General features: G+C 41.6%; 1 protein-coding gene and 1 pseudogene across 5 annotated transcripts in view; both read left to right on the forward strand.

Annotated features, from left to right (window-relative positions):
* The window catches only part of SCAPER (S-phase cyclin A associated protein in the ER), a 312,812-nt gene that overhangs the window by 20,919 nt on the left and 264,567 nt on the right, over positions 1-27,326 (forward strand). For all 5 annotated transcript variants that reach the window (XM_066239323.1, XM_066239324.1, XM_066239326.1 and 2 more), the window contains 5 exons: positions 1,465-1,582; positions 5,528-5,598; positions 14,211-14,405; positions 19,866-19,966; positions 26,099-26,215. In XM_066239323.1, coding sequence (XP_066095420.1) covers positions 1,465-1,582; positions 5,528-5,598; positions 14,211-14,405; positions 19,866-19,966; positions 26,099-26,215 — 602 coding nt within the window. The remainder of the gene's footprint in view (positions 1-1,464; positions 1,583-5,527; positions 5,599-14,210; positions 14,406-19,865; positions 19,967-26,098; positions 26,216-27,326) is intronic.
* On the forward strand, positions 11,345-11,499 carry LOC136311269 (U1 spliceosomal RNA; annotated as a pseudogene).

Below are 27,326 nucleotides of genomic sequence, written 5' to 3' on the forward strand. Positions count from 1 at the left end.
CCAGATGGGCAGAGCATTGCCTCCTGGTAGGCATGCTAGGTGGATCCTGATTGGGCGCATGTGGGAGCCTGTCCATCTGCCTCCTTGTTTCTCACTTGGGGGGGGGGGAGTAGATGCTTTTATGTAGGTATAGACATACAAATTTCATAAACAATGCTTAATGCCAGTTAAAGTTATGAGTAAAGTAGACATTGTTTTGATTTTTTTTTTTACACCCTATAAGAGAGATAAGTTAAAAAAATTTTTTCTTAGTCTAGGAGCAGGTCTCTGAAATCCATGGGCCTATTGGTGAACATTCTGAACAACTGCTTGCTGGATTATATCTTGTAAGAGTTGACTATAAAAACTTTCATATGAGGCCCTGGCCAGTTGGCTCAGTGGTAGAGCATCGGCCCAGCATGTAGAAGTCCCAGGTTCAATTCCCAGCCATGGCACACAGGGGAAGCGCCCATCTGCTTCTCTACCCTTCCCCCTCTCCCTTTCTGTCTGTCTTTCTCTTCCCCTCCCACAGCCAAGGCTCCATTGGAGCAGAGTTGGCCTGGGCACTGAAGATGGCTCCATGGCCTCTGCCTCAGGCGCTAAAATGGCTCTGGTTGCAATGGAGAAATGCCCCAGATGGGCAGAGCATTGCACCCTAGTGGGCATGGTGGGTGGATCCCGGTCGGGCGCATGCGGAAATATTTCTGCCTTCCTGCTTCTCACTTCAGAAAAAAACAAAACAAAAAAAAGCAAACTTTCATATGAGACTGTGCTTTTTATTAATATATAGTGAAACATCTAGTATTTGAGCAAGCCACTGTAGTAATCTCCATATGGCATTAGGTGGCACACTGTGATTTTGGATTAAAATAATGTATTTTGTTTAAGTCTTCTGGAAGAAAAGAATCTAGGTGAAAATACTATTTGAAATGGACATCTATAATATGATGTATCTTAGACTCATTTACTTCATTTCAAACTCTGATGCTTACTTAGATTAAAATGTTTAAAACTATTGTACTTAAGTTACTACTGACATTTTTAGAAAAATAGGATTCAACATGGATAGACCTTGAGAATATGCAAAGTGGAATAAGTCAGTCAGAAAAAGCTAAGAACCATATGATTTCATTCATATGTAGAATATAAAACTGAAACTCATAGACACAGACAACAGTATGGTGGTGGCCAAATGGAAAGGAGTGGGGTGGTCATAATGGTTAAAGGTGGACAAACATATGGTGATGGAAGATTATTTGACTTTGGGTGGTGGGCACACAGTGCAATATACAGATCATGTATCATAGAAATAAACACTTGAAACCTATATGATTTTATTAACCAATGTCACCCCAGTAAATTAAAAAAAAACTAAAATTTCAGTGTTTTCTTTCTGAGAAATAGAAGAAATAATGAATTTATCTGCCAGATTTTATATGTTGACTAATCTAATAATTTAATAGACATTCTTTTTTCTGTTCATAGGCTTCATTCCAGCGCTCCAACAGTCACGACAAAGTAAGGAGAATAGTTGCAGAGGAGGGTCGTACAGCAAGGAATCTAATAGCTTGGAGTGTTCCTCTAGAAAGCAAAGATGATGATGGTATGTATTAAAAATAAGTTTCATTTCACTGTAAACTGGAAGTTTATAGTTAATCCTAAACAGTAGATAGATTAAAAGTGTTTACAATTAAAACTATTAGGAAAATTAGTATAAATAAGAAGTAATTAAAATTTTTCTAAAATTTATTGATTTTAGAGAGAAGGGGGAGAGAGAGAGAGAGATAAAGAGATAGAGAGAGACATTGGTTTGTTGTTCCATTTATTCATGCATTTGTTGACCAGGATTGAACCTTCAACCTTGATGTAGCATTGGGATGATGGTCTAACCAACTAAGCTACTTGGTCAGAGTGTTAACTTTATAATTTTTGATAAGGATCATTTATATATATTTTAAAATATTTTTAAAAAATATTTTTAAAATTTTTATTCAGTGAGAGGAAGGGAGGCGGAGAAGGACTCCTGCATACACCCCGACCAGGATCTACCTAGAAAGCCCACTAGGGGGCAATGCTCTGCCCATCTGGGGTACTGATTCATTGCTCAGCAACTGAGCTCTTAGCACTTGAGACAGAGGCCATGGAGCCACCCTAAGCACCCAGGGCCAACTCACTCCAATTGAGCCATGGCTGCAGGAGAGGAGAGAAGGGTTGGAGGAGAGAGGGAGGAGCGAAGGGGAAGGGGTGGAGAAGCAGATGGGCACTTCTCTTGTATGCCCTGACTGGGAATCGAACCTGGGACATCCACATGCCAGGCCATCGCTCTACCACTGAGCCATATGTGTGTGTGTGTGTGTGTGTGTGTGTGTGTGTGTATTTTTTTTTTTTGGTGACAGAGATAGAGGGACAGGTAGGGACAGACAGGCAGGAAGGGAGAGAGATGAGAAGCATCAGTTCTTTGTTGTGGCACCTTAGTTGTTCATTGATTACTTTCTCATATGTGCCTTGACCTGGGGCCTACAGCAGAGCTAGTGACCTCTTGCTCAAGCCAACGACTTTGGGCTTCAAGCCAGCGACTTTTGGCCTCAAGCCAGCAACCATGGGGTCATGTATATGGTCCCACACTCAAGCCAGTGACCTCATGCTTGATCTGGTGAGCCCTTGCTCAAGCTGGATGAGCCTGCGCTCAAGGCGACGACCTCAAGGTTTCAAGCCTGGGTCCTTTGTGTCCCAGTCTGACTCTCTATCCACTGTGCCACCACTTGGTCAGGCCAGGGCCACATTTTATATTGTTAAAACTCTGCTACTTATAGGAAAATCTTTATTTTGCTTTTTTTAATTTTTAAAACATACAGCAACTTGTTCTTGTTTTATGCTACAGTATTTACTCAGCTATTTCTGAGAATAATAATGAAATATACTCAGCTGTTTCTGAGAATAATAATGAAATTTTTTTTTTGTATTTTTCTAAAGTGAGAAGCAGGGAGACAAAGAGACAGACTCTTGCCTGCACCTGACCAGGATCCACACTGCATGCCCAGTAGGGGGCGATGTTCTGCCCAGCCAGGGCGTTGTTCCATTGCAACCAGAGCCATTCTAGCCATCTTCAGCGCCTAGACCAATTTTGCTCCGATGGAACTTTGGCTATGGGAAGGGAAGAGACAGATAGAAAGTAGAGGGGGAAGGATAGAGAAGCAGATGGGCACTTCTCCTGTGTGCCCTGGCTGGTAATCGAACCTGAGACTTCCATATGCCTGGCCAATGCTCTACCGCTGAGCTAGCCAGCCAGGGCTAATAATGAAATTTTTTTATTTTTTTATTTTTATTTTTTTTCATTTTTTTTCTGAAGCTGGAAACAGGGAGAGACAGTCAGACAGACTCCCGCATGCGCCCGACCGGGATCCACCTGGCACGCCCACCAGGGGCAGTGCTCTGCCCCCCAGGGGGCGATGCTCTGCCCATCCTGGGCGTTGCCATATTGCGACCAGAGCCACTCTAGCGCCTGAGGCAGAGGCCACAGAGCCATCCCCAGCTCCCGGGCCATCTTTGCTCCAATGGAGCCTTGGCTGCGGGAGGGGAAGAGAGAGACAGAGAGGAAAGCGCGGCGGAGGGGTGGAGAAGCAAATGGGCGCTTCTCCTATGTGCCCTGGCCGGGAATCGAACCGGGGTCCTCCGCACGCTAGGCCGACGCTCTACCGCTGAGCCAACCGGCCAGGGCCTAATAATGAAATTTTTAAAGGCTTTCAGCTATGTTTATTTATTTTTTCCTATTCTGGTACCTGTTCTAAGCTGGTTATTCTACTGTATATTCTAAATAAATAAATATACATTATTCTCTGTAATGAAAGGATAAATAAAAGGCTACATAGGTGACTTGTCTATCTTTAGAACAGTAAGGAAGGCCCACTTATGTGTAGATAACTTGTGGGTGAGTGTTTTGGTTCACTTCATTTGTACTGCTTCAGGGGTCCTGGCTGAAATTATTATTTTTATTTTTTTAATTACTATTTTTTAGTGAGAGGAGCGGAGGCAGAGAGACAGACTCCCGCATGCGCCCAGACCAGGATCCATCCTGCAAGCCCACTAGGTGGCGATTCTCTGTCCATCTGGGGCTCTTACTCTGTTGAAACCCATGCCATATTTTAGCACCTGAGGCAGAGGCCATGGAGCCATCCTCAGCGCCCGAGGTCAATTTGCTCAAGCCAATCAAGCCATGACTGTGGGAGAGAAAGAGAGAGAGAGAGAGAGAATAGAGAGGAGTAGAGAAGCAGATGGTTGCTTCTTCTGTGTGCCCTGACTGGGAATCAAACCCAGGACATCCATACACAGGGTTGATGCTCTACCAGTGAGCCAATTGGCCAGGTCCGGCCAAAATTATTTTGTTGAAAGGAAATTATTTTGTTTTACATTATAGAATTTTACTCCTATTTTGAATTTTTCTCAAGAATAGAGTGATTATGCCTGACCTGTGGTGGTGCAGTGGATAAAGCGTCGACCTGGAAATGCTGAGGTCGCCGGTTCGAAACCCTGGGCTTGCCTGGTCAAGGCACATATGGGAGTTGATGCTTCCAGCTCCTCCCCCCTTCTCTCTCTCTGTCTCTCCCTCTCCTCTCTAAAATGAATAAATAAATAAAAATTAAAAAAAAAAAAAAAGAATAGAGTGATTATAAAATAGTAACTAGTGTCTTTCTTATTTAAAAGAAACAAGTGAGAAAGATATATCTCATGCAAAAATACAAAGAACTAAAAACCAACCTTTTCAAAATGAAACTATTTTATAAGTTAGATAAATTATTCAAAACAGAATACTGAGTTTTATGTGGTAAAAAGTGTATTTTTAATTTTATTATTGAAATAAAATTTGAATTCAGTTAAGTATTTTTCAAACCTATATATATATATATAAGTTGAGAAGTATCACTAAGTTGACTTGTTTTTATTTTACTTCTTTCATTCATGAAACAACTATCTATTCACAACCTATCTCAACACTATTTTTTTTTTTTTGCTGAAGTTTTTAAATTGTCAGACTATCTAACTTCTTTAATAAGTTGACTCTGGCCTGACCAGGCGGTGGCACAATGGATAGAGCATCGGACTGGGATGCAGAGGACCCAGGTCCGAGACCCCAAGGTCGCCAGCTTGAGCACGGGCTCATCTGGTTTGAGCAAGGCTCACCAGCTTGGACCCAAGGTTGCTGGCTTGAACAAGGGGTTACTTGGTCTGCTGAAGGCCCACGGTCAAGGCACATAGGCAAAAGCAATCAATATACAGCTAAGGTGTCGCAATGAAAAACTGATGATTGATGCTTCTCATCTTTCTCTGTTCCTGTCTGTCCCTATCTATCCCTCTCTCTGACTCATTCTCTGTCTCTGTAAAAAAAAAAAAAGTTGACCCTGGTACTTTGGAAATTTGTTTTTACATCTGTAGCTCAGATTGGCTATGTATAGGGAATTATGTGTTAATATGTTTTAATGATTTGTATAGTTCGAGTTTGTATTATCTGTTTGTTGGTCTGTATATTTATCTATTTATTCTTGCCTTGAAGGAAAATCTAAATGTCAAACTGGTGGAAAGTCAAAGAGGACAATTCAAGGCACTCATAAAACAGCTAAACAGGTACAGTATATGTAACTTTTTACTTACTGACTTTTCATTTTAATTACAAAATAGACATTTTTATGGTTTTAATGCTATATATTTTATTTTCATGTATAAATTTAATGTAACTTTCTTTTTTCAAATTGATTTTGGAGGTAGAAGAAAGGAGGGAGAAAGAGAAACACTGATTTATTGTTCTACTTATTTATGCATCATTGGTTAATTCTTGTATGTGCCTTGACTGGGGATCAAACTCATAACCATGATGCTTGATGAATTTTTCCTTTGAAGTAGTGAACAACTTTGTAATTTTGGTAAAATCTTTTTTTATGTAACAATAAATAGGTTGTTAATTAGAGGGCTTTTTTGTTTTCCAGTAGGTGGTGCTATAGGACAGGTTTTTTATTTCTCTTACTTGAACTGACTGGTTATTTTTGATAGTCAGCATTTTTAATTTTTTAAATTAAAAAAATGTTTTTAAGATTTTATTTATTCTAGAGACAGAGAGAGAAAGGGGTAGGGGAAGGAGCAGGAAGCATTAGCTTGTAGTAGTTGCTTCTTGTATGTGCCTTGACCAGGGAAGTCTGGGCTTTTGAACTAGTGACCCACAGCATTCTAGGTTGACACTTTTTCCTCTGTGCCACCACAAGTCAGGCAGTGACCCCGGAGGGTTGAAAGTGTTGGCTCTCAGCCTGACCTGTCCCTGCTGTTGCAGTGTCACCACTGGGATAACAGTGGCCCTGCTGTGTCTGGGGTGTTGTAAGTCTTGGACAATGTCTCCATGGCATGGAGATGGCATTGGTGGGGGGGGGGGGAGCTGGGATAGTGGGTATCTTCTTCACTACCTCTGCGGTTGTCAGGCTCACAGGTGTTACCCCGTGGGCTGAGTCTGGTATTGTGAGCCCCATTGCCACACTGCTGCCACTTTCCCTGTGGTTGCTGGTGGTGCTGGGGCCTGGAGGCTGGAGTTGCATGTGCATCTGCGCTGCTGCCACTGCTTAGCTCTGGTGGTATAGGTTGCAGTTGGTGGTGGGAGCCAGAGTCTTGGTGGCCTATGCTTTTGCTGTCCTCCTTTGCTGGGGTGGTGGTTAGGGGTGAGTGTATAGTGTCAGATCCCATCTGTGCTGTTGCTGCAGAACTCTGGGCATGCAGGCTCAACCACTGCAGCCAGGGTACCAGAGAGTGGGCCTGTTTCTGCTGTATCACCAGTTTTATCCCCTTATGTGTTCCAGTTCACTCACCTTCAGATGCGTGGATCTCTCATGTGCCCTGGTGTGTTGAATAGAGGAATCTTTTTTTGTTGTTTTTTTTTTTTTGTATTCTTTCAAAGCTGGAAACGGGGAGGCAGTCAGACAGACTCCCGCATGCGCCCGACTGGGATCCACCTGGCATGCCCACCAGGGGGCGATGCTCTGCCGCAATCAGAGCCATTCTAGTGCCTGAGGCAAGGCCACAGAGCCATCCTCAGCACCCGGACAAACTTTGCTCCAGTGGAGCCTTGGCTGCCGGAGGGGAAGAGGGAGACAGAGAGAAAGGAGAGGGGGAGGGGTGGAGAAGCAGATGGGCGCTTCTCCTGTGTGCCCTGGCCAGGAATTGAACCCAGGTCTCCTGCACGCCAGGCCGACGCTCTACCACTGAGTCAACCGGCCAGGGCCGAGTAGAGGAATCTTTATTGAGTTAGAGAGGTCCCATTTATGTAGAATAGATTGAAGGGGAGAGACAAAATGAGTGTCTCACCATGAAGCTAATATCACTCCTGGTGATGACTTTTTAGCTACAACACCAAAGGTGCACTCCATGAAAGAAATAATTGGTAAGCTGGATGTCATTAAATTTAAAAACTTCAGTTCTGTAAAAGACATAAAGAAAATGAGAAGACAGACCATATACGTGGTGAAAATACTTGCAAAAAACATACCTGATAAAGGACTGTTATCCAAAATATATGATGAACTTTTAAAACTCAACAATAAGGGCTTGACCAGGCAGTGTTACAGTGGATGGAGCGTTGGACTGGGATGCAGAGGACCCAGGTTCGAAGGCCTGAGGTCGCTGGCTGATCTGGCTTGAGCGCGGGGTGGCTGACTTGAGCGTGGGATCATAGATATGACCCCATGGTCGCTGGTTTGAGCCTGGGTCACTGACTTGAGCAAGGTGTCACTTGCTCTGTTGGAGCCCATTGGTCAAGGCACGTATGAGAGAGCAATCAATGAATAAATAAGGTGCCGCAACAAAGAATTGATGCTTCTCATCTCTCTCCCTTCCTGCCTGCCTGTCCCTCTCTCTGTTTCTCTCCTTGTCTCTGTCTCACTAAAAATAAACAAACAAAAAATTCAGCAATAAGAAACAGAAAACTTGATTAAAAAGCAGGCCAAAGAGCCTGACTGGTGGTGGCACAATGGATAGAGCATCGACCTGGGATGCTGAGTTCCCAGTTTTGAAACCCCAAGGTCGCAGCTTAAGCATGGGCTCATCTGGCTTTAGCACAGCTCACCAGCTTGAGCATGGGATCATCGATGTGATCCGATGGTTGCTGGCTTGAAGCCCAAGGTCACTGGCTTGAGCAAGGGGTCATTGGCTCAGCTTGAGCTCCCGGGTAAAGGCACATATGAGAAGCAATCAATGAACTACTAAAGCCGCAGCTACGAATTGATGCTTCTCATCTCTCTCTCTTCTGTCAGTATGTCTGTCTGTCTGTTTCCTCCTCCCCCCTTGCAAAAAAAAAAAGGTACCTTAACAGATACCTCATCAAAGCATAGGAAAAAATGCTCCACATCATATGTCATTAGGGAAATGCAAATTAAAACAACAGTGAGCACCACTGCATACTTGTTAGAATTGCCAGAATAGGAAACACTGACAATACCGAATGCTGGTGAGGATGTGGAGCCATAGGAACTGACTCATTGCTGATGGGAATGCAATATGGTTCTGCCACTTTGGACCACAGGGAGTTTCTTACAAAATAAACATACTTTAGCATAGAATCCCGCAGTTATGCTATTTGGTATTTATGCAGAGGAGTTGAAAATGTATGTTTATACAAAACCTGCACATGGATGTTTATTGCAGCTTTATTCATAATTGTCAAAACTTGGAAGTACCCAAGATTTCCTTTAGCAGGTAAATGGATAAGAAAACTGTGGCCCATTTGTACAGTGGGGCATTATTCAGTGCTAAAAAGAAATGGGCTATCAAGTCATGGAAAGACATGGAGGCCTGACCTGTGATGGCACAGTGGATAAATCCTCAACCTGGAACGCTGAGGTCGCCGGTTTGAAACCCCAGGCTTGCCTAATCAAGGCACATATGGGAGTTGATGCTTCCTGCTCCAACTCCCTTCTCTCTCTCTCTTTCTCTCTCTCTCTCTCTTTCTTTCTCTCTCTCTCTCTCTCCTCTCTAAAATGAATGAAGTCTTAAAAAAGAAAGACAGACATAGAGGAACCTTAAATGCATATTACTGAGTGCAAGAGGCTACACACTATATGGTTCAAACTACATGACATTCTGCAAAAGGCAGAGCTATGGACATGGTAAAAATATTAGTGGTTACAGAGGTTTGGGCATGGGGTTGGGGATACAGAGGGAAAAATAGGCAGCGCACAGAGGATATTGTCCTGTCTTTACAGTTTGTTGTGATGATTAAATGATGTTATGTTTCAAAAGTCTGTCATAAAATATAAAAAAGTGTGCAAATACAAAGTATTAGTATTTTTTGTCAAAGTTAAATGCCAACTTTGCATTCCACATTGCCTTTCAGATGGAATTACCTCGCTGTAGTTTCTGCCTCTCTGGAATCTTTCTTAGTAAAAGTCTTACATCATAGACTTTCTTCCCATCCAAGTACTAACCAGGCCCGACCCTGCTTAGCTTCCGAGATCAGACGAGATCGGGCGTGTTCAGGGTGGTATGGCCGTAGACACATCATAGACTTTCTTAAAGAGTAGAAACATCTTAACCTGAAAGTATATTGCCTGTTCTAAAGTTTTCTATTTCTTGATTAGAGAGAGAGGCAGGGGGGAGAGAGAGAGAGAGAGGGAAACATTGATTTGTTGTTCTACTTATTCATTCATTGGTTGATTCTTGTTTGTGCCCTGATTGGGAACAAACCTGCAAGCGTGGCATAGCAAGACAATGTTCTAACCAACTGACCTACCTGGTCATGGCTTGCCTCTTCTACATTGAAGGAAAAGATGCTAAAATATATATATTTTTTAATATATATATTTTTTAATTTATTTTTTACAGAGGCAGAGTGAGTCAGAGAGAGGGATAGACAGGAACGGAGAGAGATGAGAAGCATCAATCATTAGTTTTTCATTGTGCGTTGCAACACCTTAGTTGTTCGTTGATTGCTTTCTCATATGTGCCTTGACCACGGGCCTTCAGCAGACCGAGTAACCCCTTGCTGGAGCCAGCGACCTTGGGTTCAAGCTGGTGGTCCTTTCCTCCAACCAGATGAGCCCGCACTCAAGCTGGCGAGCTCGGGGTCTTGAACCCGGGTCTTCTGCATCCCAGTCCGACGCTCCATCCACTGCGCCACCGCCTGGTCAGGCAGCTAAAATATTTGAATTATACATACATAGATGCTGACAGAGTAAATACCGAAATGGGTGAAGATGAATGAAAATATTTTTGAGAATTTAAATTGTATTCTGAGTTCACAGGAAGTTACTAGCCCTTTGCTGATCACTGTAGAAAAACTTTGTGAGGGAGGGATAACTTGGGAAACTTCCCAAGTTGATTTTTTTTGTTGTTGTTTTGTTTTTTTTTAGCAAGAGAAAGACAGAGACAGACCGGAAGGGAGAGAGATTAGAAGCATCAGTTTGTAGATGTGTCACTTTAGTTGTTCATTGATTGCTTTCACTTTAGTTAGTGCCTTGACTGCGGGGCTCCAGTTGAACTGGTGACCCCTTGTTCAAGCCAGCGACCTTGGGCTCAAGCCAGCGACCTTGGGCTTCAAGCCAGCGACCATGAGGTCATATCTAGATCCCATGCTTAAGCTGGATGAACCTAAGCCCGAAACCTTCAGGCTTTGAACCTGGGTCCTCAGCATCCTGGGTCGACACTCTATCCACTGCGTCACTGCCTAGTCAGGCAAAGTTAATTTTAACTTTGGGTGGTACATAGGAGAAGAAATGAGGTGGCCTGAAAAGTCTGGTAGAGGTTGGTCAGCACAGGCCTTGGGCAGCAGTATAGCTGTAGAGCTCTAACTGAAAGAGGGTTACTGTGGCTATGTGATCTTGGACAAATTTGTTAACCTCTGTAACAGTACCTCATTTTTCTAAGCTGTAAAGTAGAGCTGATGATTTATACTTTAAAAATTGGTGAAGGGATAAGAAGATTATGTGAAGTTGGCTTATGATTTATAATCTTGTATAAATTGTTCATTAGTGTTGTCACAGTTTTCAGGAAAGTAATGGACAGAATTAAGCTTTAATGGGACATTTTAATTGAGGCAAAGGTTTTTGTATTATCGATGAGTACTTTAAATGTTATTTCTTGAATGTTGAGAATTTGGGCCTGAACAAGGGCTCTCAGATAAAATATTGCTAGTGTTTACTTGCAGCCCTAGTCTGGATGGGAGACTGGAAGGAGGATGAGCAGCTCCATTTGAACCTCGTGCGTGCATGTGCCTATTTTGTTTGCTTGCTTTTTGGAGATGATGAATCTATATAAGCTGAAGATTGGCTATAAAAGATTCATGAAGTATAGGAATCACTGTTACATTGAAGGCCAAAGCCTAAAACAAAACAGGAGGCTAATACTTACCTGGCAGGGGAGATACCATGATCACAAAGGTGGTTTTCCCAAGGCGAAGCTCTGTGTTGCACTCTGAATATGCTGACCCCCGTGATTTCTCCAAATGTGGGAAACAGGTACATAATTTGTGGGGGACTGCATTTGTGCTCTCCCGGGGCATATTGATGTTATCAAAATAAACCTCAGCCCTGGCGGGTAGCTTGGTTGGAGCCTCCTCCCATTGCACCAGAGTTGTGGTTTTGGTCCTCAGTCCTGCCATGTGCAGGGTCAGCCAGTGAATGCATCGGTAGGTGGGTGGAGCAGCAGGTCGATGTCTCTCTCTCTCTACCTCTCTCTCTAGGATCAATTAAAAAACAAACAAATATGAGGCTATTAGCCTTTATTTTTTATTTTCTCCACCCTGGAGCTCTTCTGTGAAAAAGGAAAAAACAAGCAAGCAAACAGAAATAAACACACATGAAAAAAACCCAAAGAAACCTGGGATTGTTTGTTGCTCTAAATGCTTACAAGTTTTTTGGTAGAGGATTTTGTGATATAGTATATGAAATTATTGGATATGATTTTGTATTTTTCTGAAGTGAGTAGCGGGGAGGCAGAGAGACAAACTCCCGTATGTGCCTGACTGGGATCCACCCAGAATGCCCACGAGGGGGCAATGCTCTGTCCATCTTTGGTACTGCTTGGCTGCAACGGAGCCATTCTAGTTAGTGCCTGAAGCAGAGGCCATGAAGCCATCCTCAGTGCCCGGCCAACCTTGCTCCAATGGAGCCTTGGCTGCGGGAGGGGAAGAGAGAGAGAGGAAGGAGAGGGGGAGGGGTGCCTCTCCTGTATGCCCTGGCCGGGACTCGAACCCAGGACATCCACACACTGGGCCAATTGGCCAGGGCCTGAATATGATTTTGTACTTTCAAAGTTGGCCTGTGAAACTGAGGAAAGAATGGGTCATATAAACACTGTAGCCTGACCAGGCAGTGGCACAGTGGATAGAGCGTTGTACTGGGATGTGGAGGTTCGATACCCCGAGGTAGCCAGTTTGAGCGCTAACTCATCTGGTTTGAGCAAGGCTCACCAGCTTGAGCCCAAGATCGCTGGCTTGAGCAAGGGGTCACTTGGTCTGCTGTATCCCCCCCCCCCCGTCAGGGCACGTATGAGAAAGCAATCAATGAACAACTAAGGAACCACAATGAAGAATTGATGTTTTTCATCTCTCTCCCTTCCTGTCTGTCTGTCCCTATCTGTCCCTCTGTCTGATTCTCTCTGTCTCTCCCACAAGAAAAAACAACAACACTGTAGTTTATTTTGGTGTGTCAGCTTTGTAGCTGATGCTTTGTTTTAGCAATCCATCTGTGTTTTTTTCTAGTCCATTGTTTTGTATTTATATATTAAATATTACAAAATATATTTTTATGACAGGCAGTCAGAGAGAGGGACAGATAGAGACAGACAGACAGGAAGGGAGAGAGATGAGATCAGTTCTTCGTTGTAGCTCCTTAGTCTCCTTAGTTCATTGATTGCTTTCTCATATGTGCCTTGACTGGGGGGGGGGCTATAGCAGAGTGAGTGACCCCCTTGCTCAAGCCAGCAACCTTCAGGTTTCCAACCTGGGTCCTCTGCGTCCCAGCCCGACGCTCTATCCACTGTGCCACTGCCTGGTCAGTCTGTATATTAATTTTTACTTTAAGTTGAAAAATTGTTAACAATAAAATTAAGCATCTTAATAGAACTGTAGTGAATGTTATTCTTTTCTCAATGAAAAAAAAATGTGTAAGTTATTTCAGATAATGTTGACCTTGCTATTTATTATTTGTTAGTATATGTAAATATGTCACATGTGTTCCAGTAAATCAGGAGTCACTTTAGTGCTCCTTTTTTTTTTTAATTTTTTAAAAAATTTTTTATTTTTCTGAAGTTGGAAACGGGAGTCAGACAGACTCCCACATGTGCCCGACCGGGATCCACCCCGCATGCCCACCAGGGGGCGATGCTCTGCCCATCCAGGGCATCGCTCTGCCGCAACCAGAGCCATTCTAGCACCTGGGGCAGAGGCCACAGAGCCATTCTCAGCGCCCGGGCAAACTTTTGCTCCAGTGGAGCCTTGGCTGCGGGAGGGGAAGAGAGAGACAGAGAGGAAGGAGGGGGTGGGGGGTGGAGAAGCAAATGGGCGCTTCTCCTGTGTGCCCTGGCTGGGAATCGAACCCGGGTTCCCCACACGCCAGACCGACGCTCTACCGCTGAGCCAACCGGCCAGGCCTAGTGCTCCTTTTTGAATAAGGCTCTATTCACAGTTGAAGTCATCCTGATTATCTCCAATAAGACATGTCTGAAATAAAAATTAACCTTACAAACCTGCTGTTTCTATTTAAGATTACAAGCTTTGTTTAGATGAATTCATTGTACTGTGATATAAGCTGAAAAGAAGAATGTCATGTTTTTAAGTACAGAGGGTCCTCAGGTTATGACACAGTTTTGTTATTATAATAGTGACGTAACCTGAATTTTGGTGTAAGTCGAAAACACCGCCTAGTTTAACACAAACAGAACACTTTAACTGTCCAAAATGGTGCAGGTAAGCATAGTGGGGGATGCCAACTCTCTCACTCATATGTGGTGTTACTGTGTATTCTTCTGCCCACAACCAAACTAGTTGCCCATGTAGTCCGTAAGTTTGATGCTAACAGTATAAGCTAAAACACTCATGTTTCAATTTTTAAAACATTTTATGTGAGTTCGCAAATTTGAATCATGTTGAAACTGTCATAACCTGAGGAAACCCTGTGTTTGTGTTGAAAAATGTGCTTTATGTACTAATCCAGTCCCTGGAGGATTTTTAAAAATATTTTTTATTATTTTTTGTTTTACTCCCCCAGAACACCTCAGACTGTAAGCTAACATCATCTACAACTGGGGATAAACACTTTGATAAAAGTCCTACTAAAACAAGGCACCCTCGTAAAATTGATTTAAGAGCTAGATACTGGGCGTTTCTTTTTGACAATCTTCGTCGGGCAGTAGATGAAATCTATGTAACCTGTGAATCAGATCAGAGTGTGGTGGAATGTAAGGTAAGTTTTGCTTTGAGGCTTTGTAATCCATTTGAAGCCAGATGCTCCAATTTTTGTTACATACGACTTCAACATTTACTTCCATATGTAATACCATAATAATAACTGTAATCATTACGCTGTACATTAGCTCCCCAGAACTTAAATCATTTTCCAGCTAAAAGTCTGTACTCTTTGACCAGCTCCTCCCCATTTCTCCCACCCCTTGCAACCACTATTCTACTCGCTGCTTCTGTGAGTGCTTCAGGTTTTTCTTGGTTTTGATTTTTCAAGAGTACTCTGGTTGTTGTTGTTTTTTGCATCACCTAGTTATGTATTTTTATATTCTGTGCAAGATTTGATAGAAAGCTGTCTTGATAACCTAGTCCTTGGCAAGAAATCAAAGGGATGAGAACACAGCTGCATGTGTGTGGGCACACACACACTTACTTTGAAAATCTCTCTGTGTTCATCTTCCCTTGGTACTGTAGGTGGCACTAGTGAGATTTTCATTCTTTGGTTTCGTGTTTAATGTCTTTAATTGGCCAGCACTCCCTTTTTGTTGAGATACTTATCACTCTTGTCAGGGAAAAATGAGATTGATGGCTAACCATAAACAATCCTGGGTGGGAATGGAATGTCATGGTGAGGTGTGTTTCTATTTTTAGATAACTTTGTGTTTGTAATTGGATATTGAACAGATATACTGCATTAGTTATCTCTAAAAATTCACTAAAAAGCCTGACTTTTGGGTAAATACAAACTATGTACTGTATTACTTTATACTGAATAAAATTATTTTGAGGAAAACCAGAGTGGTATATCTTTATAGACACATTACAAAGATAGCTTCTTCTGTTTCTACCGTGAACAGGGTTGAAAACCTTGGAATTCGTTATTTAACCTTGGAAATATATGTAGGATCAAAGAAAAGTTACATGTGGAGGCAGCAGCTGTATTTCCTCTAAAATTGGAAACAACCAAAACAACTTTTAGATTAGCTTAAAAATATGACCCATCAGAAAGTTTTTAGAATGAACAGTAATTGAAATCATCTAGGCTTATGGTTTGATTGTCACAATTAATATTGTTAATGTCAGCATGTAAAATTCTGTTTTAAAAAAGATCAATATTTTGAAGCAAAATTAAATTCTTGGAGTTTAATGAATCAGCATGTTGTGGTAGAAAACACTGCTGGACATAATTTTGGGCTATAGTTTTTTATATAAAATGAGCTTGTGAGCCTAGATAATCTCTAGGTCAGCCTTAGAGGTCAATCAGATCAGCAGATTCTTTGATTTTATGTTGACAAATAACAGCAGATTAATTAAAGAAAACAAATTTGTTTATAAAGTGTGTACTTCTTAATAGAAATGAGTTTGACCAGTTGTAGTCATATCTCTGTGATGAGTAGGAGAATTCCTGCTCCTTTCTCTGATGCTGTATTCGAAGAAGCTAGACATAGCTGTAAGATATTGTGGCTTTTATTTCTGGCTTTGCCCCTCGTCTACCCGAAGCTTTGTGAAAGTTTTAACAGTAATAGAAGCTTGTTTTTCAAGTTGTACATTATATGAATGGAGAAGATTTGCCTGACCAGGTGATAGTGCAGTGGATAGAGTGTCCCTGGCTTGAGCAAGGGGTCACTGGCTCTGCTGGAGCCTCCCCCATCCCCCTCAAAGCACATATGAGGAAGCAATCCATGAACAAGTAGGGTGCTGCAACTGTGAATTGATGCTTCTCATCTCCCTTCCTGTCTCTCTGTCCGTGTCTGTCTGCCTCTCTCTCTCGCTTGCTAAAAAAATAAAAAAGTAAAAGAATGGAGGAGGTTTTGACAAATGGAGGGGAGTAGAAAGAGGAGTGTTCTCTGTTCTTTGTACTGTGCCAAAATGCTCAAAGGCTTATACAGTACTGAGAAATAAAAATCTGGGAGCTTAGAAGTTATTTTCATCCCCAACGCAACTACTCTCCCCATCCAGGATGTACTGGTGAGGACATAAAATAGAGTATAGCATTTGGTCTAAGCATGTGCTGGGTATATAATACCTAGAGCAGGGGTCCCCAAACTTTTTACACAGGGGGCCAGTTCACTGTCCCTCAGACTGTTGGACAGGGAGCCGGACTATAAAAAAAAACTATGAACAAATCCCCATGCACACTGCACATATCTTATTTTAAAGTAAAAAACCAAAACGGGAACAAATACAATATTTAAAATAAAGAACAAGTAAATTTAAATCAACAAACTGACCAGTATTTCAATGGGAACTATGCTCCTCTCACTGACCACCAATGAAAGAGGTGCCCCTTCCGGAAGTGCTGCGAGGGCCGGATAAATGGCCTCAGGGGGCTGCATGTGGCTCGCAGGCCGTAGTTTGGGGACCCCTGACCTAGAGTTTGTTTTTTTTCTTTTATGCAGGCACTTCCATCTATTGTTTCATTTGATTAGTTTCTTTGTGAGGTTACATACCCAGTTTTTTCCCCTCATTCTACAGGTGGATTCAACCCTTGATTTGTAGAAGTGCTGACAGGATTTATTTCTGTGATTTTTGTGTTTTAGCTTTAGTTAAGTAACCAAAGTTCAGTTTTTTTGTCTCATATGTAAAATGTAGTTGATAATACCTATTATGTAATTCACATGATAAATATAACATGATAGTAAAAAGTATGTTTTCTTTTGCAGCCAAGTTTGCTGACCAGAGCCCACCTCTATAATCAAAAGAGGCTAAATTTCTCTCTTTTTTTTGTTTTGTTTTGTTTGTGCCTGTTAAACCATCAACCACTCATGCATGACTTACTAAGAAGTGACATTCCAACAAAACTGTCCTCTCATATCAGCGCTGCAGTTCCCCCTTTCTGCCTGGTGAGGCGGGTGGGTGGGCGGGAGGGGCGTGCCCGGGCAGTGCAGTGGTGGCTGTCCCCTTCGCGTGCCCTCACAGAGGTTCAGGTAGGGCAGAACTGCTTGTGAGGATGCCTGGGGATGATGTTATTGACAGTATCGAAAGTGGTTGATCGGCCGTTTTGCTTTCAGATAATTTGCATTTTGAGCTACTTATTCTATGGGTAGCTTAAAAAAAAAAAGGGTGTTCTTAAAAATCATGCTTTTTAAAACTTATTTCACTTTCGGTAAAGCTCTTCTCTAAGTTTCCCTTTATCACTGACTTCTCCTGTGATGCATGTTTCCACCCCTTCCTCACCACAGGGGTTCAGCACTGGCTCATTCCTGCAGCTGAATTGGAGGGCTCTATTGATGTCCTGGGCTCCAGGGCCTTTGCACCAGTATTATGTGTCATGAGGACAATGGGATGGCGCCAACCATCCTGCGCTGTGTGCCAGTAACTAGAATTAATTACAAACCAATCAAATTCGTTGCAGCCAATTGGTAAACTAATTGGTAATTTTAGCTGTACATCTATATGTACAGCTGAATGCCTATAACATTACTTTCAGAGGCACTTTTGTTCTGTTCCATCCTGCTTGACAAAATGGCCTTCATGGCTATGGGGAGAAAGATGTGCATCAGTGACCGCGAGGCTGCTCCAGCTGCTTGTCTTGTTTGTGTTCCCTTGTTCGTAAAACATGGCTCAGGTTACAGCTGCATGGTCCCACTCTGATCATTTCTGATAATGTTGAGCTAAACATTCCTTAAAATAGGTTGTTTAAGCCATCAAGTGTCCTTTCTCTGTGCCAAATCGTATCAGAGATATAGCTGCTTATAGTCTTGTCTTATAAAGAGTTGTTTTTTCTTCTTCTCCTCGTCCTCCTCCTCCTCTTTCTCTTCTTAGAGAGAAATTCAGAAAACTTCTGGAATAAATTATTCTGAATTCAATCTTTCTGCATTCTAACATAGGTGATTTAAGTTGAAGGAATTTAATTAAAGAATTTGGGTTATATTAGTAGAATTAAGAAAAGGAAACCAACTAAATTAAAATTTTTTTCCTTTTCCTGATTGTAGAAGACTGTTATTATTACCAGTGATTTGGCACTAAGGATTACCCTTGAAAGGAAATAAACCATACTTCTTTGTTCAGCAAAGTTTTTTAAAGTACACTATAACTTTTGTGACTAAATTGAGATTGGTACTATATTTTGTTTGTGAGTAATTAGGTATATGTTTATTATTGGCTTGGGACCTAATTTCCAGAGTGTGCGTGTATACATACATACATACATGCATGCATATATATATGCATACATACATACATACATACATGTGTGTATATATATATTTTTAAAGATTTTATTTATTGATTTTACAGAGAGGAAGGGGCGGGACAAGAAGTATATACTTATAGTTGCTTCGCTTTAGTTCATTGCTTGTCATGTGTGCCTTGACTGAGCAAGCCCAGGGGTTCGAACCGGTGACCTCAGAAGCCCAGGTCGACACTATCCACTGTGTCACCATATGCCAGGCTAGCTATATCAACAGAAATGCATTTATGCCTGACCAGGTGCTGGTGCAGTGGATGGAGTGTCGGCCTGGGACACAGAGGACCCAGGTTCAAGGCCCCGAGGTCGTCGATTTGAGCATGGGATCATAGATATGACTTCATGGTCGCTGGCTTGAGCCCAAAGGTAGCTGGCTTGAGTAAGGGGTCACTGAATTTGCTGGAGCCCTCTTGTGAAGGCAATTAAGAGAAAGCAATCAATGAACAACTAAGGTGCAGCAACGAATTGATGCTTCTCATCTCTCTCCCTTCCTGTTTGCTGTCTGTCCCTCTCTCTGTCTTTATCACAAAAAAAAAGCATACATAGATGCAGAGGACATCTACATGAGTAACAGCATACAATTTGTAATACCCAGACTTTGGAAATCACTCAAGTATTCATCAACTGTTGATTAAACATTCATTTAAAGAATACTGTTCAATAGTGACCTTAGACATTGACAATAAATGAATTGCAGGTACATTCTGAAATATAAATGAACCTAGTAGACAGATATGCAGAAGAAGCCACAAAATAATCCATACTTTAAGAGTTCATTTATATGGATTTTGTAATCAGGCAAAATTAAACTATTAGAGGTTAAAGTAGTGGTTACCTTGAAGAGGGATGGAGTAGTGATAGTGAGGGGACACCAGGGAACTTTTAGAGACTGGCATTGTTATATTTCTGTCCTGGGTGGTGACTGCGTGGGTCCTTGGTTTGAAATAATTTACCTGTACATTTGCGTTTTGTGCATTTTTCTGTTTATTGACTTTACAATAAAGAAGGTGAAAAGAATGGTCATTCTGGAGGACTTGAGAAGGAATGTCCATACCATCTCTTGGTCTTTAGATTTTCAGCTTCACTAATTTCTTGCCAAACAGTAAGAATGAAAATAAAACAAAAACCAAATAAACTAGATCAGTAGGTTTTGCAGCTTCCTCAATGAGGAATATAATTTTAAAATTATTAATTCCTATGTCCTTCACTCTAAAGTTTTTTTTGAAACTTTAATCTTAGAATGGAATTTAATGTTTGTTGTTTGTTTTCAATTAGGAGGTGCTAATGATGCTGGATAACTATGTAAGAGATTTCAAAGCATTGATCGACTGGATTCAACTTCAGGAAAAGCTAGAGAAGACAGATGCTCAAAGCAGGTAATGAACTCTCTTGTCTATATATGAATAGCAGCCAGCAATTTTTTTCTTTCTTTCTTTTTTTATTCAGTGAGAAGAGGGGAGGCAGAGACAGACTCCCTGACCAACTGGAGTCCCCCCGCAAACCCACTAGGGGAAACTCTCTGCCCATCTGGGGCAATGCTCCATTGCTCAGCAACCGAGCTCTTCTTAGCACCTGAGGCAGAAACCATGGAGCCATCCTCAGTACCTGGGGCTAATTTGCTCTAGTCGAGCCATGGTTGCAGGAGGGGGAGAGAGAGAGAGAGAGAGAGAGAGAGAGAGAAGCAAAAGGGAGAGGGGTGGGGAAACAAATGGGCACTTCTCCTGTGTGCCCTCACCGGGAATTGAACCCAGGACATCCACACTCCAGGCCTATGCTCTACCACTTAGCCAACTGTCCAAGGCCCCAACATTTTTTAAAGCAGTCATTGAAATTGACAATGAATTTGACTTCAGCATTTCTCATTCAGTTTAGTAACATACTTATTTGGTACCTACTAGAGCAAGCCACTTTTATCCAGTACAGAAATTTAACTACTGAATATGATACATTTTCTACTCATGAATTTATAGTCTAAGGGTGGGGTAAAGTAGAACTTATTACTGCAAAAAACTATTGCAGGTGTTCATAAAAGGACATGGTCATATCTTGTTTTGAAAATAGACTAAGAAAGATTTCATGGAGGATGGAGAAGTGTGTAAAGGATGTGATGGATTTTAACAAGTAGTTGGCCTTTCAGATGAAGGGAGTAAATTAAGATAGCTGTGGAAGTATAGAGAATATTTGAAGGGAAAGTAATATAGGGTAAGGTATGGTATTTCTTCTTAATGTAGGTAGGCAGTGAGGAAAATTGATGATTTTTAATTAGGGGAATTATGAGAGATCAAAGCCACTTTACATATCTTCATTTGGAATCATCACTCAACATCTGAGTGCTATGCCCTAGGCTCAGGGACTGTTGTGAAAACAGACCCAGTCCCTGCCCTCATAAAGTGTGTGGTGAATTCACAGGAAAGACTGATGTAAAATATTTAGCAGTGTGCATAAAGGCCATCAAAAAGAGACACAACAAGGTTTGGGAGTATAAGAAGAGGCCCTGTCAGCCAGTTTGCTGAGTCAGGAAGGCTTCTCTAAGGAGGTTCTATTTAAGCAAGACCGAAATATCAAGTAGGACTTATCTTGACAAAGAAAGAAGAAAAGAGTAATCTCATTGGAGGTGATGGTATATGTGATACAGGAAGTGGAAGAGAAAGCCGTGGAGTCAGGAATTGAGAGTTAACAGGCCTGGAGTGAGCAGAACAAAAGAAAGAGGAGTCTAAGGTGAGCCTAGACAAGTAGGTTGGGACCAGGTCATGTAGGGCACTGTTGACATAATAAAAACTGTATGTTTTATTTTGCATCATAAAAGATTACTAGTAAATCAAACCTGTTCCCTTTTGAACTAGACCAAGTCACATGGAGCTACAGTAATGCCTTTTTTTATTTTTACTTTTTTAAATATTTTTATGAAGTGAGAAGTGGGGAGGCAGAGAGATGGACTCCTGCATGAGCTCAACTGGGATCTACCCGGCAAGCCCACTAGGGGGCGATGCTCTACCCATCTGGGGCGTTGCTCTGTTGCAACTGGAGCCATTCTAGCAGCTGAAGCAGAGGCCATGGAGCCATCCTCAGCGCCTGGGTTAACTTTGCTCCAATAGAGTCTTGTCTTGGCTGCGGAGGGGGAAGGGTGGAGAGGCAGATGGGCGCTTCTCCTGTGTGCCTTGGCCGGGAATTGAACCCAAGACTTCCACACGCCAGGCCGACACTCCACCACTGAGCAAACTGGCCAGGGCCTATAGTGATGACTTTTTACCCAAAGAAAACAGGCCCAGGCTGCCTCTTTCCTTGGATTTAATCTTGATTCAGTCTCAGTAAGTGGAACCATGAAGTAGGAAATACATCTTTTGTCCCATCCTAATGTATCAGCCCCATGGGGGAACCAAGACAGTGAAGGAATTCTGAAACTCAAATCCAGGAAGGTTGGATTCCCCAGGAAACCAAATTGGGGAAATGATGAGGTATTAATCCTTTTAACATTTTTGTTTCTCACAGTAAACATTTTTGGTGTGATGTTTTTGGTGCCTGCTTTACCCACAGATCCTGGGGTGGGTCAGGTCGAGTTGTCTTTGTACCAAGCAGTTTCAACCTTACCCCTATAATAGATGATTAGATCTGGTGTGTGCATTTCTACATTGAGTTGAATCAGGTTAAGAGATTATTATGCTGATTTGGGATTCGTGGCTGTAGTGTTTTTGTGAAGATAAGTGAAGGGAAGCTGGTTCAAAGAAAATAGAATAGATGTATAGAAAGCAGAGATGAAAGAAATCTGTGGTGTTTGAGAATTTAAGAGTTGCTTCAAAGCCTGTAGCTTCCAGGCCTAATCCTCATGAACCCTGATTTTAGTCCCTGACTCCACTTGGGTGTCCTTGACCTTGTACAGTTTATATCCTTATGACAAATCTTTATTTTCTTTTTCTTTCCTTTTTTATTTAACTGGATTGAGTTTCCACTGATGCGTAATAAAAGCTAACTAGAGTTTTGTTTCTTGCTTGCAAGCTCCAGTCAAGCTGCAGTGGCTGTGTTGAGGATTGTATCGAGAAAGATTCCAAGGCCAAGTCCAAGCTTAACAGCCATCCCATGGTTCAAAAACCTACCTTAAGCATCTCTCCTTACCTTATCCAGTTAGCATCATTTCTCCTCTCTGCCTCCCAAGGCAGCTCTCAGGGATAGAGAGGAACCTTAAATTCCCTGTAGACAGCGGTGTTCAGCGTCCCTTTCTCAAGTCCTGTATCCAAGTCCATTTCACCTAGACTTGAGACTGAAATATAAAAGCTGAAATTGGACATATTTAGAGAAGAAAACATAAACAAATATTTGTATATTTTTATTGCAGTTGAGGACTCTGTAAGACAAAGTAAGAACCACAAAGGAAAATATTGATAAGCTTGATTTAAGAGGAAGAAAATATGCTTTTCTACATAAAAAAATTAGAAGTGAAATAGGTACATCATTTAACCCAAATAATTTGTAGCCATAATAGCAATAGTAATAATAAATGATTTCATATCAATTAGAAAATAATATAATTCAAGTGGGGAAAAAGAATGGACAAAAGATACCAACATGCAAATCCCAAAAGAAGAAATTCAAATTAACATAGATAGGTAGCTAGCTAGGTATTGATGGGGAAAGAGAAGAAAGGATGGATGTTGAACGTTATATTTTATAAAAATTGAAAAGTCTGCTTCAATAAGAAGCTGCATCATCCCATTAAGCTTAATTTGCTAGAAGGCTAAAATATTCATAGGTTCAACTGCACATTCTAGTAATCTATTATATCCTTAGAGTTGGTTTGGGAGGAATTTCCCTGAGGCACTGCCAGTCTGGTAATAGGGGAAGTTGATTCTGTGCTTCCACCTTAAGGCATGCACAGTGGAAACCAAAGTGGTGACCATAAAATTTTGCCAATCTAGCCTAGAAGAAGGATCTGATTGGTTAGTAGGAGGAACCAACACAAGGCCACGAAATTTTAAAGAAGCTTAAAGGAAAGCTAGTCCTTCCCAGCCCAAAAATACAGACACAGACTTGGCAAAGTTTACTCTCTTCCTGCTTGGAAACAAGCTTACCCCACACATTTGTTCATGGGGTCTCTAAGCAGCAGCCGTGTTGCATGGGTTGGGAGCCAGGCGGTCTTCCAAGTATAGGCTTTACACAGTACCTAGACTGGACTAAGCTTTGACATGGGTTAAACTATAATGTAGAATATCTGGACTTTGGTACTGAGCTTAATGAAAACAAGACTGGACTTTTTCCTTGGCAAGGCAGATGGCAATAGGACATTGAAAGCCTATAAGCAACCTTCTCTTTCAACCTTAAATAAATCTTACTGCAAAAGCCTAAGCTTCTCTTAAGTGTAGGCCAATAAAATGCTTTTTATATGACACTGTACATAAACCCCACTTCAATCAGCATCAGAACCGATATCAGAACTGGTATTAAAATGGTTGTTAAAGTTCAGCCTCAGTAGTAATGATTAGAAACATAACGAGGCCCTGGCCGGTTGGCTCAGCGGTAGAGCGTCGGCCTAGCGTGCGGAGGTCCCGGGTTCGATTCCCGGCCAGGGCACACAGGAGAAGCGCCCATTTGCTTCTCCACCCCTCCGCCGCACTTTCCTCTCTGTCTCTCTCTTCCCCTCCCGCAGCCAAGGCTCCATTGGAGCAAAGATGGCTCGGGCGCTGGGGGTGGCTCCTTGGCCGCTGCCCCAGGTGCTAGAGTGGCTCTGGTCGCAACATGGCGACGCCCAGGATGGGCAGAGCATCGCCCCATGGTGGGCGTGCCGGGTGGATCCCGGTCGGGCGCATGCGGGAGTCTGTCTGACTGTCTCTCCCTGTTTCCAGCTTCAGAAAAAAAATGAAAAAAAAAAAATAGAAACAACGATTTGAAAATAAAAGTACCACTTTACAAATGATTTTTATGCTATTTTTTATTTTTATTTTTTAAGTGAGAGGCAGAGACAGACTCTCGCATGCACCCCCACCAGGATCTACCCAGAAAGCCCCCTACTAGGGGATGCTTTGCCTGTCTGGGCTGCTGCTCCATTGCTCAGCAGTCAAGCTATTTTAGCACCTGAGGTGAGGCCATGGAGTCATCTTCAGCACCTGGGGCCAACTTTCCTTGAACCATTCAAGCCATGGCTGCAGGAGGAGGGGGAGATAGAGAGAGAGATATGAGGGGTGGGGGGAGAAGCAGATGGTTAATTCCCCTTCAATTCCTGACAGGGAATTGAACCTGGGACTTCCACATGCCAGGCGGATGTGCTATCACTGAGCCAGTGGGCCAGGGCCACAAATGATTTTTTAAAAAATTAAAACACTTTTACTAAAATTTCTAAAACTCTAGCACGGGAGTCAAAACTTTTTGTTAAGTGCTAGATAGTAATATTTTAGACTTTGCTGGCAGTGCTATCTTTTTCACAAGCCAATGGAATTTTTAAAACAAGGTATCAACTGTTGGCAAGGTTCAAGGGAAATGGGCATTTATCATCTGGTGGAAGTATAATTTGTTATAACCTTTTTCAAAGGTGATTTGGCAGTAAATTGTCAGACGCTTTAGACTTAATTTGGATAATCTTTCATCTGAATTTTCTTTACAAAATTTTATTTTCATTGATTTGAGAGAGAAAAAGAGAGAAAGAGGGAGAGAGAGGGAGAGAGAAACATCAACTCATTTTCACTTAGTTCCATTTAGGTGTGCACTCACTGATTCCTTCTCATATGTGCCAGACTGGGGGTTGAACCTACAACCTCTGGTGCATTGAGTCAATGCTTTATCCACTGAGCCACCTGACCAGGGCCTATCTAAATTTTTTTTATTTTCTAACAATCCATATCAGGTTTTAATGAGAGAGAAAAAATCCCAATCGCTTGAATGTAGAGTAAGAGGCACAGATTTTGGGGAGCTATGCAGGTCTGACTGATGACATAGGGGTAGAGAAGATTTTGCCTGAGAAAAACTTTTTTAGTGGAGATTGTGCAACGGATTGGTTGTGGAGCCTGTGAGCAAGAAGGGATTAGCTTTTTTATCAATGAAATGTTTATGCTCCCACTCACATGGGTAATTGACAGGTAGATGAAAGAGACTTCATATTTTCCTGAGTATTCATTTAACCCTCACCACTGTATTTCCATCTTGATCCTAGTTCTTCACACTTGGTTCTACAGGACATTAGGCACAAGTAACCTGAATTAGTACCATTGGACCACGACTTTAAATGTTTTTAGCTGGTGTGTGAAGGTTTTTAAAACATAAGTACTGTATACTATATCCCATGTCTTTGTAACCTCATGGCCCTTTTTAGTTAAGTAGGGTTATTCGCTATCCTGAAGTGTGTGGAAAATCCTGACCCTGCATCATCTGTGATTGCTTCCTGGTAATATGGCAACTTTCTGGTAAGCAGTGTTTCAGGGAAAAATTGTGACCTGATTGTGTTTTCACCCACTAGTAACCAATAGAAAAGATTAGATTTTCCCTCTTTTCTCTGTTAATTTAATCTGTATGTATTGATTTGGCAGACCAACTTCACTGGCATGGGAAGTAAAGAAGATGTCTCCAGGACGTCATGTGATTCCAAGCCCATCAACAGAGAGAATAGGTGTAGCATCAAATGCTCGAAGAAGCTTAAATTTTGGGTGAGATGAACTAAAAAACACCTACTAAGATTTTCATTACAGTAAATTATATTCTGTGGATAATACACTGAAAGTATATTAAGACTTTTGTTCTGGTATAAAAATACCCATATACATAGTTGTGTATCTGTTTGAAATTGAAATTTGAAAGCTTTTTATAAAAAAAATTTTTTAAAAAATCTAGGAGAATCAAAAAAAAATCTAGGAGACTCAAGTTTAACCTTAGGAAATATAGTATATTCAAATATATATAATTAGGATACCAAAATTTAAACCCATGAATATTTCATGCTAAATGACTCATGACTTGACCTGGTAGTTTCTTCAAAACAAAAGATCTGCATATATAAAATTGTATTATTATCATATAAATTACATCTTTATATATTACAATCTCATCAACACAGTTTTATAATCAGTTTTTTTTAAAGATATAGTTTTTTTTAAATTTTTTGTAAATTTTTAGAATTTATTTATTTTAGAGAGGAGGGGGAGATAGAGAGAGAGAGAGAGAGAGAGAGAGAAGAGGGAGGAGCAGGAAGCATCAACTCCCATATGTGCCTTGACCAGGCAAGCCAGGGTTTTGAACCGGCAACCTCAGCGTTCCAGGTTGATGCTTTATACACTGTGCCACCACAGGTCAGGCTATAATCAGTTTTATGCAGTTATCTTTTTTATTTTTATTTTTTTAATTTTTATTTTATTCATTTTAGAAAGGAGAGAGAGAGGGAGAGAGAGAGAGAGAGAGAGAGAAGAGAGTTAGAGACAGAGAGAGAGAAGGGGGAGGAGCAGGAAGCATCAACTCCCATATGTGCCTTGACCAGGCAAGCCCAGGGTTTCGAACCGGCAACCTCAGCATTTCCAGGTCAACGCTTTATCCACTGTGCCACCACAGGTCAGGCTGCAGTTATCTTTTAAATCAGAAGAAGAAAAGAGTTACAGAAGAAAAAATACATTTAGATAGTCTTTTGTATTTACCTATATAGTAACTTTTACTGGTGCTCTTTATTTCCTTATGTGGCTTCAAGTTACTATCTAGTATCCTCTCATTTCAGCCTGAAGGGAACTCCCTGTGGCATGTCTCATTGAACAGGTCTGCTAGTGACAGTTT

Source organism: Saccopteryx bilineata, chromosome 7, assembly GCF_036850765.1.
Source record: "Saccopteryx bilineata isolate mSacBil1 chromosome 7, mSacBil1_pri_phased_curated, whole genome shotgun sequence".
In the NCBI taxonomy this organism is placed as follows: Eukaryota; Metazoa; Chordata; class Mammalia; order Chiroptera; family Emballonuridae; genus Saccopteryx; species Saccopteryx bilineata.